This window comes from Mustelus asterias, chromosome 4, assembly GCF_964213995.1.
Source record: "Mustelus asterias chromosome 4, sMusAst1.hap1.1, whole genome shotgun sequence".
Classification (NCBI taxonomy): domain Eukaryota; kingdom Metazoa; phylum Chordata; class Chondrichthyes; order Carcharhiniformes; family Triakidae; genus Mustelus; species Mustelus asterias.
The window spans coordinates 322,414-334,982 of record NC_135804.1 but is presented as its reverse complement, the minus strand read 5'-3'; the positions used below and the strand labels follow the sequence as shown (position 1 = coordinate 334,982).

Sequence of the window (12,569 nt, the reverse complement as noted above, 5' to 3'; positions counted from 1 at the left end):
GTCTGACAGGGTATTCAGGACTCTTAGGGGGGAGGGAGATAAACCACAAGTTATTGTACATGTGGGGACACACGACATAGGGAGGATAGGGGAAGGGGATATTAGGCAGGGATTTATGGAGTTGGGGTGGAAACTAAAGGCCAAGACTGACAGAGTGGTTATCTCTGGACTCTTGCCTGTACCACGGGATAGTTTAGAGAGGAATAGGGAGAGGGAAGGTTTGAATTCATGGCTGAGGGGATGGTGCAGGAGGGAGGGGTTCAGGTACTTAAGCAATTGGGGCTCGTACTGGGGAAGGTGTGACCTCTATGAGAAGGATGGTCTACACCTTAATCAGAAGGGGACCAATATCCTGGGGGGTAAATTTGCTAAGGCCATGCAGGGAGGTTTAAACTGATTCGGGGGGGGGGGAGGGATCCTGAGTAGTGGGGCTGAAAGTGAGGGATGCATGGATGGGGACTGCAATGCACGGCATTGCAGAGGTGGGGTGGAGCAGGGTTTGAAATGTGTATACTTCAATGCCAGGAGTATTCGCAATAAAGTGGGTGAACTTGCAGCGTGGATCAGTACCTGGGACTTCGATGTTGTGGCTATTTCAGAGACATGGATAGAGCAGGGGCAGGAATGGATGCTGCAGGTCCCGGGGTTCAAATGTTTTAGTCGAAGTAGGGAAGGAGGTAGAAGAGGGGGAGGGGTAGCATTATTGGTCAGAGATTGTATCACAGTGTCAGAGAGGAGGTTTGATGAGGACTTATCTGTTGAGGTAGTATGGGCGGAGATTAGAAATAGGAGAGGAGAGGTCACCCTGTTGGGAGTCTTTTATAGACCTCCTAAAAGTTCTAGAGAAGTTGAGGAAAGGATTGCGGAGTCAATCCTGCTTAGGAGTGAAAGTAATAGGGCAATTGTTATGGGGGATTTTAACTTGACTAATATTGACTGGAATTGTTATAGCTCTAGCTCGTTAGAGGGGTCAGTTTTTGTTCAAAGCGTGCAGGAAGGTTTTTTGACTCAGTATGTAGACAGGCCAACTAGAGGTGAGGCTATATTGGATCTGGTGCTGGGAAATGAGCCAGACCAGGTGCTAGACTTGGAAGTTGGTGTGCATTTTGGTGATAGTGACCACAATTCGGTTACGTTCACCTTAGTGATGGAAAGGGATAGGCATGAACCTCGGGCCAGTGGTTTTAGCTGGGGGAAGGGTAATTATGAGGCTATTAGGAGAGAATTAGGAAACATAGGTTGGACTAGGAGATTACAGGGACTGGGAACGTCCGACATGTGGAGTTTTTTCAAGGAGCAGCTACTGCGAGTCTGTGATAGGTATGTCCCTGTCAGGCAAGGAGGAATTGGTAGGGCTAGGGAACCGTGGTGCACCAAAAAAGTTTCTTTGTTGGTTAAAAAGAAAAAGGAGGCTTATGTTCGGATGAGACGTGAGCACTCGGGTAGTGCACTAGAAAGCTTTAGATTGGCTAAGAGGGAGTTGAAGAGCGAGCTTAGAAGGGCTAAAAGGGGACATGAGAAGACTTTGGCGGATAGGGTTAAAGAGAATCCTAAGGCGTTCTATAGGTATGTCAAGAACAGAAGGTTGGTTAGGGCAAGTTTAGGGCCAGTTATAGATGGCAGAGGGAAGTTATGTGTGGAACCGGAGGAGATTGGTGAAGCATTGAACCAATATTTCTCTTCGGTGTTCACGCAAGGGGACATGAATATAGCTGAGGAGGACACTGGGTTGCAAGGGAGTAGAATAGACAGTATTACAGTTGATAAGGAGGATGTGCAGGATATTCTGGAGGGTCTGAAAATAGATAAATCCCCTGGTCCGGATGGGATTTATCCAAGGATTCTCTGGGAGGCAAGAGAAGTGATTGCAGAGCCTCTGGCTCTGATCTTCAGGTCGTCGTTGGCCTCTGGTATAGTACCAGAAGATTGGAGGTTAGCGAATGTTGTCCCATTGTTTAAGAAGGGGAACAGAGACTTCCCCGGGAATTATAGACCGGTGAGTCTCACTTCTGTTGTCGGCAAGATGTTGGAAAAAATTATAAGGGATAGGATTTATAGTTATTTGGAGAGTAATGAATTGATAGGTGATAGTCAGCATGGTTTTGTGGCAGGTAGGTCGTGCCTTACTAACCTTATTGAGTTTTTTGAGAAAGTGACCAAGGAGGTGGATGGGGGCAAGGCAGTGGACGTGGTATATATGGATTTTAGTAAGGCGTTTGATAAGGTTCACCATGGTAGGCTTCTGCAGAAAATGCAGATGTATGGGATTGGGGGTGATCTAGGAAATTGGATCAGGAATTGGCTAGCGGATAGGAAACAGAGGGTGGTGGTTGATAGTAAATATTCATCATGGAGTGCGGTTACAAGTGGTGTACCTCAAGGATCTGTTTTGGGGCCACTGCTGTTTGTAATATTTATTAATGATCTGGATGAGGGTATAGTTGGGTGGATTAGCAAATTTGCTGATGACACCAAAGTCGGTGGTGTGGTAGACAGTGAGGAAGGGTGTTGTAGTTTGCAGGAAGACTTAGACAGGTTGCAAAGTTGGGCCGAGAGGTGGCGGATGGAGTTTAATGCGGAGAAGTGTGAGGTAATTCACTTTGGTAGGAATAACAGATGTGTTGAGTATAGGGCTAACGGGAGGACTTTGAATAGTGTGGAGGAGCAGAGGGATCTAGGTGTATGTGTGCATAGATCCCTGAAAGTTGGGAATCAAGTAGATAAGGTTGTTAAGAAGGCATATGGTGTCTTGGCGTTTATTGGTAGGGGGATTGAATTTAGGAGTCGTAGCGTTATGTTGCAACTGTACACAACTCTGGTGCGGCCGCACTTGGAGTACTGTGTGCAGTTCTGGTCCCCACATTACAGGAAGGATGTGGAGGCTTTGGAGAGGGTGCAGAGGAGGTTTACCAGGATGTTGCCTGGTATGGAGGGGAGATCCTATGAGGAGAGGCTGAGGGATTTGGGATTGTTTTCGCTGGAAAGGCGGCGGCTAAGAGGGGATCTTATTGAAACATATAAGATGATTAGAGGTTTAGATAGGGTGGATAGTGATAGCCTTTTTCCTCTGATGGAGAAATCCAGCACGAGGGGGCATGGCTTTAAATTGAGGGGGGGTAGTTATAGAACCGATGTCAGGGGTAGGTTCTTTACCCAGAGGGTGGTGAGGGATTGGAATGCCCTGCCAGCATCAGTAGTAAATGCGCCTAGTTTGGGGGCGTTTAAGAGATCCGTAGATAGGTTCATGGACGAAAAGAAATTGGTTTAGGTTGGAGGGTCACAGTTTTTTTTTAACTGGTCGGTGCAACATCGTGGGCCGAAGGGCCTGTTCTGCGCTGTAATGTTCTATGTTCTATGTTCTATGTTCTATCCCCATCCCTTTTCCTACCTATGTGATGCCTATGTGAACCACGACTTGGGGCTGGTCCCCCTCCCCCTAAAGGATCCCGAAAACACAACCCAAGACATCACGGACTCTGGCACCTGGGAGGCAACACACCAACCACGAGTCTCTCTCATTCCCACAGAATCTCCTATCCATCCCCCTAACTATGGAGTCCCCAATGACTCATGCTCTACTCCTCTCCCCCCTTCCCTTCTGAGCAACAAGGACAGACTCTGTGCCAGAGACCTGTACCCCATGGCTTACCCCTGTTAAGTCCCCCCCCCCCCTCACCCCAACAGTATCCAAAACAGAATACTTGTTATACAGAGGAACAGGGGATCCAGGCGATCGCTGCCCTGTCTGCTTCTTACCCCTCTATGAATGAAGCCCAGTCCATCACTCAAACTAGCTTCCCATCCATTGACTCTGTCTACACTTCCTGCTGCCTCAGAGAAGCAGCCAGCATAATTAAGGACCTCATGCACCGCGGATATTCTCTCTTCCACCTTCTTTCGTCAGGAAAAAGATATAAAATTCTGAGATCACGTACCAACCGACTCAAGAACAGCTTCTTCCCTGCTGCCATCAGACTTTTGAATGGACCGACCTCGCACTTAGTTGATCTTTCTCTACACCCTAGCTATGACTATAACACTACATTCTGCACTCTCATCTTTCCTTGAATGTCTACGTTATGCTTTGTCTGTATAGTGCACAAGAAACAATACTTTTCACTGCATAATAATACATGTGACAATAAATCAAATCAAAATTTAGAAGAATGAGAGGTGATCGCACAAAAACATACAGGATTCTTAAAGGGCTTGATAGGGCAAATGCTGAGAGGATGTTTCCCCTCATGGGAGAATCTAGGACCAGAGGACAGAGTCTCAGAATAAAGGGGCATCAATTGGAGACTGAGATGAGGAGGAATTGCTGCTCTGAGGGTTGTGAGTCTTTGGAATGCCTTGAGCTGTGGGGGCAGAGTTCTTGTGTAAATTTAAGGCTGACATAAGTAGATATTTGATGAGTAAGGGAATCAACGATTACAGGGAAATGGCAGGAAAGTGGATGTGAGAAATGTCGGATCAGCCAGGATCCTATTGAATGGCAGAGCAGGCTCGAGGGGCCGAGTGGCCTCCTCCTGTTCCTATTTCGCATGGTCTTATGGAAATCTGTCCCCAATAAAGATACCCGGTGTGTAGTGAAAATCTCAAAACTTAGACTGATGATTTTTTGATGGATAGAAATATTCAGGGGTTTATTTTGGATAAGGGTAAGGTGGATAGGTTTAATTAACATAAATGCAAGTTTTGCTTTTTAATACACAAAATCCAACCATGATTAATCCGAATAACAGAACAGACTCAAGGGGGTGAGTGGCTTCCTCCTGTTCCTCGGACTCAAGCCCATTAATACAGTTGGGATGAGGTGGAGCACACAGAGGATATGTTCAGGTGTTGAGAACCTGACTCACCTCCTGAGTGCTGGCCTCAGGTTGAACTTGTTTGGGTAGAATCAGAATGTTCCCATTTGCTAATCTTTGTGTGGAATGTTGCAGGCACATTGGTAATGCGAGTAACTGCCTCTGATGCTGATGACCCTCAAACTGACAACGCTGCTCTGGGCTACTCGATAGTTGGCGATGGAAGAGGAATTTTCCGAATTGATCCCACGACAGGAGAGATCCGTACTGTCGGAGTAGGACTGGATCGGGAGGTGAGTAAAAAGTTAACAAGAACCCAGTACAATGAGAGAGCTGTAAAGACACTAGTTAGGCTTCATCTGGAAAACTGCATCCAGTTCTGGACGCCATACTTGAGGAAGGATGTGAAAACATTGGTGAGAGTACAGAGGAGATTTACAACAATGATAAACAGCTGTAACTATGAGGAGAGGTTGGGTCTGTTGTCCTTGAAGAAAAGAAGTCTGAGAGGAGACTTGTATCCAAGATCCTGAGGGTTATGGACAGGGTAGAGAGTGAGAAACTGTTGGAGAACATCAAGAACTAAAGGGCACAGATTTAAAAGAAGGGGTAAAAGGAGTAAAAATATTGTGAAGAAATTTATTTTTACCCAGAGGGTGGTTGGAGTCTGGAACGAGGTTTCTGAGAGGGTGGTGGAGGCAGGTTCCATTGAGGTATTCAAAAGGGAATTGGATTGCTGTCTGAAAAATGTGCAAGGTTACAGGGATAGAATTTGGCGAGGGATTAGTTAATTATGTTCAGATTGATTAAAATCAGGCTCTCGCTCATTATGGGCATTAACCTGATTACATCATTGGCAAAGGCCAATGGAAATTGGAAACACGGTCACACCGGAGTGACAAGCACTTTTTGAATCTCATGGGATTTGACCTCATTCCAGCCATCCCACGCACGGAGAGTGCGGGGTCACAATGTAAGTGAGTGAGGAATTATTTCCTGAATGTTTGTGTTTTATTTGCAGAATATTTCTGTGTACAATCTGACTCTACAAGTGGCGGATCTGTCAGGCGAAGGACTGTCTAACACCGCCACTGCAGTCATCTTCATCAATGACATCAATGACAATGCCCCAGAGTTCATCGCCTCTGAGGTTCGTGATGTAATTCAGTCTGTTCATCATATTGATTATTGAGAAACTTATTTGATTCTTGTCACATGTATCAGTATACAGTGAACTGTATTGTTCCTTGCGCACTATACTACCGTACATAGAGACGGAAAGGAGAGAGTGCAGAATGTAGTGTTACAGTCATAGCTAAGGTGTAGAGAAAGATCAGCTTAATGCAAGGTAGCGCCATTCAAAAGTCTGATGGCAGCAGGGAAGAAGCTGTTCTTGAGTCGGTTGGTACGTGACCTCAGACTTTTGTATCTTTTTCCCAATGGAAGAAGGTGGAAGAGAGAATGTCCGGGATGCGTGGGGTCCTTAATAATGCTGGCTGCTTTTCCGAGGCAGCGGGAAGTGTAGACAGTGTCAATGGATAGGAGGCTGGTTTGAGTGATGGACTGGGCTTCGTTCACAACCCTTTGTAGGTGAAGGGTTGAACTCAGAACATCAGCAAGGTGAATGGTCAAGACTTACTTTAAGTGAAGGCTCAAGGTGCAAGACATCACCCAAGGTGAAGAGTCTTGACTGAAAGAATATGATATCAGCAGAGGGGGAACGAAAGAGGACAACCTAAATAAAGAGTATCTGCAATCTGGTGTTTCTTGGTGTAATTGCTGTGATGAGCACAACCCAAACATCCAGTGCTGACTCTGCCAAACTTCACCGTGTTGGCTGGAGGTCTCATGTACCTTTCGTGGATCTAAGGCTCTCTCAATGAAGAGACCTAAAGCAGTAGAGATGCTGGGACACCCAGTAGAAACCTTTAGTTCCAAGGCTTCCTTCATACAATGGCTGCTTTCAGAGGTCTTCACCTTCATCCGGAGTAGACCCCATGTTGGCTCCCTTATCCTTCTCATTACTGTGTGGGATTTGCTCTGATCATAAGGCAGGGCTGTTCAGAGTTCCCAGCTCTGACCCCTCATTGAGGTGGGGACTAGTTTGGTGTAACTGAGTCTTGGTCTAGTTCTGGATAATATGCTTTACCCCATGAAAGGAAGGGACATGCTGGGCCAAGATTTTTAGCAGACTCTGCTCAGACCCATCACTCCTATTGAGTAAGAAAGATAACATTTTAAAATATTGGTTACAATTCCTAATAACCTCTGAACTTGGCCCTTGCAGTTCATTACTGAAGTGTCAGAGGACGTGGTGGGATCGGAGATCGGCAAAGTCAGTGTGGAGGACAAGGACCAGCCTGGAACGTCAAACTGGCTTGTGGACTACACCATTACTGATGGCAATGACCAGGGACTCTTCAGCATCAGGACTGAGCCGGAGACCAACAGAGGCATCCTATTTGTTGAAAAAGTAAAGGAAGCAACCAATCAAGTAGCAGTTTAGCAATTAGATTTATGTTTAGAGAAAGGAATTGTCACCTTGGAGAGATCCAGACAGAATTCAAATAGCCTGCGTCCAAATCTAACCCAAGTGGGTGAGAGGTCTGGGCAGTTTTCTCTTTCAGCCTATCAGAGTTGGTATGACCAATTGGTATGACCAATTGGGCAGCAGAAACATAGAAAATAGGAGCAGGGAGGCCATTTGGCCCTTTGAACCTGTCCCACCATTCATTATGATCATGGCTGATCATCCAATCCAATAGCCTGATCCCAACTTCCCCCCATATCCTTTGATCCCCTTTGCCCCAGGGGAAAAAGTCAAAGGGCAGATTTAATGGTCAAATACACTCCAAACCAGGAGTAATTTTTCAGCGAGAAGCTAGACTCCATCAGCTAACAGTCTAGAAACAAAATGATCAGATTACCCAATGGTCTGGGGTCAAGGGTCAGATCCTCTGACAGTCTGACCAAATGTCCAAACTGAAGAAGATGCGCTGAAATGTCTAACTCAGAAGGTTAACCAATCCTTTCCCTCTCAGTTTATGGTTTATCTCCTGAGTGTTGCCAGCATTTTCACTATTTATTATTAAATTATTTCTCATTGCTACCGAGGAGAACCCAGGAACTGTCCATCCCACAATGTCAGAGAGAATAACTCACACACAGAGTCAGGACCTGAGCTCTGAAATAGTGAAGTGTTGCTTGGCCCAATGTTTCACAGAGCAGGTCCTGTGAAAGGATCAGTCTCAGACTCTGCTGTAAGTGGCTCTCAGCTGCAGCAGATAATGTGGGGAGAACTACAATCACCACTACAGGATGTTTCTTAAAATCTTTACCTAGCTTTTAAAACTCTGCCCAAATACTCTTTATGTCACTCAGTAACATGTTTTATTTCATACTGCTCGTGTGAAACACCATGGGCTGCTTTGCTACGTTAAATGTAAGTTGCTGTTGTACAATTGGCCTCCAGATCTTTAGACTCAGGTCAGGACAAGGGTCAGTGGAGGGGGGGGGAGAAAAGCTGAGGCAATGGGAAAAGGTTAGAGAACACAAGGAGTCACCCATGGGGATTTATTTTGCTGTCGTCTGTTTCAGAATCTTGATTATGAGAAGGCTGACAAGCATATCCTGACCGTGAAAGCAAAGAACAAGGAAGCTGTTACTCCTGGAGCGCCTCAAACTCTCCGCTCCTCCGCAAAAGTCATTGTGACAGTCACTGACGTGAACGAAGCCCCCAGCTTTGTGGAAGACCCCCGCAAACTGAGTGTGCCAGAAGGGTTAACAGCAGGAAGCTTTCTGACAGTCTACACAGTCACTGATCCTGACACAAAGCAACAGCAGAATATCAGGTCAGGCTGACTGTTAATTGCTTAATTCTCTGACTATCCCAAACTTCCTATTCCCCAGTCTGGGCATATTCCCCCCGGTATCGAGACACTGTCCCCCGGTATTTGGGTGTATTTTCCCTCAGTGTCTGGGTGTGTTGCCTCTATCAGCAGTTTTATTTTCCCCATGTTTCAGATGTTTTCCCCATTATCTGTGCTTATTTTCTCCCATGTCTGGGTTTTATTTTCTCCTGAGCTATGTTTTTTATCTCCATGATCTTTCTCCATTTTATTTGTTCATTTCTGGTGCACCCGTGAGATCAGCATTCATTGTCCATCCCTAATTACCCCTCAGGGTGTGGGTGAGCTGCTTCCTGAACTGCTGCAGTCCATGTGGTGTAGGTACACCCACAGTGCTGTTAGGGAGATTTTGACCCAGTGACAGTGAAGGAAGGGAGATATATTTCCAAGTCAGGATGGTGAGTGACTTGGAGGGGAACTTCCACATGGTGGTGCTTCCTGGATATTTTCCCGTGTCAGATATGTTTTACCTAGATCCACGTTTATTTTTTCCCCATTTTTGGGTATTTCTCCCGGAACACTAACTCTGTCCTTTTCGCTGTTCCAGTTACGGGATTCAGTACGATCCGGCTGATTGGCTGATAGTCGATGTGAACACAGGGGAGATAATTCTTCAGCAGAATATTGAGCGCAGGTCTCCATTCCTACTCAACCATCAATACACAGCAGTAATCACAGCGACTGATAGCGGTAAGCGCACAGGAATAAAACAGCAAGTTACAAACAGACATCAATAAACATGAAATGATGGACTGATAGAGGAGTAAACTGGAAAGAAAAATTATTATAATAAAGCAGAGTAATAGAGTAGGAATCAGAATAACTAGTGTCATAAATAGTAAGAAAGCAATTAATAGAGTATTGCAAATTCTTTACAGCAGAGATAGGCCATTCAGCCCTAAAGGTCCATACTAACGTTTAATAGAAACACAGCAGAATTAGAGTAATGAAACAGGATGATAACGATAGTCTAGGTTGTAATTTCTGTCATGATGTGGAGATGCCGGCGTTGGACTGGGGTAAACACAGTAAGAAGTTTAACAGCACCAGGTTAAAGTCCAACAGGTTTATTTGGTAGCAAAAGCCACACGGGCTTGGAGCTTCGAAAGCTTGTGTGGCTTTTGCTACCAAATAAACCTGTTGGACTTTAACCTGGTGTTGTTAAACTTCTTACTGTAATTTCTGTGCCAGCTCAGACCCAGGATCTCCTCTCTATGTTTCGGTGGGTTAGATTTACTGCTATCGATGATAGAATGATAAAATGGTTGAAGCACAGGTGGCCATTTGGTCCACCATCTTTGTGCAGACCCTCTGAAGGAATAATGCACCTCATGCTATTGTCCTACCTTTTCCCCATAGACCTGAAAATTTTTAATTTCAGATAATGGTCCAATTCTCTCTTTATTGCCTCGATTAAACTTGCTTCCACCGAATGCTCAGTCGGTGCATTCCAGCTCCTATTATTCACGATGCGAAAACATTTGTCCTCATGTTACTATTGCTTCTTCTCTCAATGATCTTAATTCAGTGCCCTCTAATTCTTAATCCTTCCAAAAATGGGGACAGTTTCTCCCTATCTACTCTGTCCAGGTCCTTCAACTCTCCTCTCAAGAAAACAGTTCCAACCTCTCCAATCTTTCTATGTTACTGGAATTCCTCATCCCTGGAACCGTTCTCGTAAATCTTTACTAATACCTTCACATCCTTCCTAAAGTGCGCTGCCCAGAACTAGACACTATAGTATAAACTGGAACTCACTTCTCCCACGCCAGTCCTTAAGCCACACATTCATTTCCCTAATCTTATTTGCCCTATGCTAGTTTGCACATGGCTCAAGTAATAACCTAGGTACTATTACCTTTGAGCTTCTGCTTTTTAATTTATTGGCTAGGTCCTCTTACTGACGATGCAGAACCTCTTTCCTAGTTTTAACTCTGTCATCTGTACCTACTGGACCATGACAAATGGATCCTCTGCATCCCATTGCAAGTTCTCCAGTCTTGAACAGATGTCCTGAACACTGGCACTGGGCCGGGCATCTGGTCTCCTGCTCTTTGCTGCAGGGAACAGTGTCAATCACCCTCAATATAGTGTCCCCTACTAGCACTACATTCCTTTTTGCTCCTCCACTTGAATGGCTTCCTGTACCACGGTGCTATGGTCAGTCAGCTCATCCACCTTGCAGTCCCCACTCTCATCCAAACAAGCTAATAGAACCTCAAACCTGCTGGACAATTGCAGAGGCTGACACTCCTGCCCTCTGAATTCCCATACCTGTCTCAGCTGCAGTCATACCCTCCTGTCTCTGACCATTTTCCTAGAAGACTCTATCCTAGGTGGTGTGACTGCCTCCTGATACAAAGCATCCAGTTAACTTTCCCCCTCCCTGATGTGCCCTTCTTCCTTTCTCTCTCCATGCCTCCACCATCCCTTTACCTCCCCCACTGCATTCCTCTTCTTCACTCCCTCTGACCTTTCTCCCTCTCTCTCTAGCCCCTCTCCCTGATGGCTGGTAAACACTCCAGACTATGGCCATCTGTGCAATCTATTTCCATAACCCTTGACCCAGACTGATGCAGCATTGGGTTATGAAATCTCATCTGTGTGTAGCTTGTGGGGAATGGGATGTATATCTGTGCTGGGAGCATTGGTCTTGGAGCTCAGAGTAATTCTTTAACTTCTGATGTCTGTGATGACAGGAGAGCCGCCACTCACAGCGACAGGGACCCTGGAGATTCATGTGACTGAGGTCAATGATTTCCCCCCTGTCCTCTACCCACAACTTGGTTTCCTGTGCCGTCAGTGGGACAAGGAGAACGGAGTCCTCATCTGGGCAGTGGATGGAGACCTAAAGCCTCATGCCGAACCTTTTCATTTTGAGATTGTTCCAGAAGATTCTGAGTATTCCCAGAACTGGACAATTAGCCACTTAAACGGTGGGTAAAGTGTGAAGTGGGGGAGGGGTGTGTAGGAGAGGGACACAGGGGTGGGGTGGGGTCAGTATGAGAGTCACTGTGGGGGTGGGTGTTGCAGTTTGAAGGTGAAATGTGTTGGGAAATCTGAGCCGCTCAGTGGACCGAGTACCACTCACTGACAGACAGTGAGTGTTGGATGGAATAGTTTAGCGGGAGCTTTACTCTGTGTCAAACTTGATCATTTCCAATTGATGACAACAACTTGGCAAAAAATCTTAAATTATTGGGGCGGCACGATGGCACAATGGTTAGCACAGCTGCCTCACAGCACCAGGAACCCAGGTTCGATTCCCGACTTGGATGACTGTGCGGAGTCTGCACGTTCTCCCCATGTCTACGTGGGTTTCCTCCGGGTGCTCCGGTTTCCCCCCACACTCCAAAGATGTGCGGGTTAGTGCTAAATTGCTCCTTACCTTCGGGGGATTAGCAGGGTAAATATATGGGGTAACTGGGATAGGGCCTGGGTGGGATTGTTGTCAGTGCAGCTCAATGGGCCGAATAGCCTCCTTCTGCACTGTAGGAATTCTATGATTATAAATTCTTGCTCTGTCTCTCTCTAGTCCTGGGGCCTGAAGACAATTTAAACAGTATGGATATGAATCGATCCCTTGTTCTCCACCCTCCCATCATTTGCCAGATTTGTATGAGCCCCCTTTCCAGTGTTTAAGCCAGTGGGTTCACTCCTCCCCTGATGAGGCTGCTGGATTTTACTTCCCAGCAACTTCCATGGACTGTGATTGATCCCAAACCCTCACCAACCCCAATCCAATCCCCACGTTGATTCCCAAACCTATCCCTCGCCCAAGCTGCTCCCTGTCCTGATCCTGGATTGGTGCGTTACAGAGCTTTCACTTTAGATTCTGAATTTTGTAATA

General features: G+C 46.0%; 1 protein-coding gene across 2 annotated transcripts in view; it reads left to right on the top strand.

Moving 5' to 3' along the window:
• cdh15 (cadherin 15, type 1, M-cadherin (myotubule)) overlaps positions 1-12,569 on the top strand; it is a 98,275-nt gene that overhangs the window by 68,694 nt on the left and 17,012 nt on the right. Inside the window, exons 5-10 of one of the 2 annotated variants that reach the window (XM_078210465.1) lie at positions 4,947-5,104; positions 5,833-5,961; positions 7,099-7,284; positions 8,409-8,662; positions 9,267-9,409; positions 11,419-11,655. In XM_078210465.1, coding sequence (XP_078066591.1) covers positions 4,947-5,104; positions 5,833-5,961; positions 7,099-7,284; positions 8,409-8,662; positions 9,267-9,409; positions 11,419-11,655 — 1,107 coding nt within the window. The remainder of the gene's footprint in view (positions 1-4,946; positions 5,105-5,832; positions 5,962-7,098; positions 7,285-8,408; positions 8,663-9,266; positions 9,410-11,418; positions 11,656-12,569) is intronic. The other variant, XM_078210466.1, reaches the window with a different exon arrangement.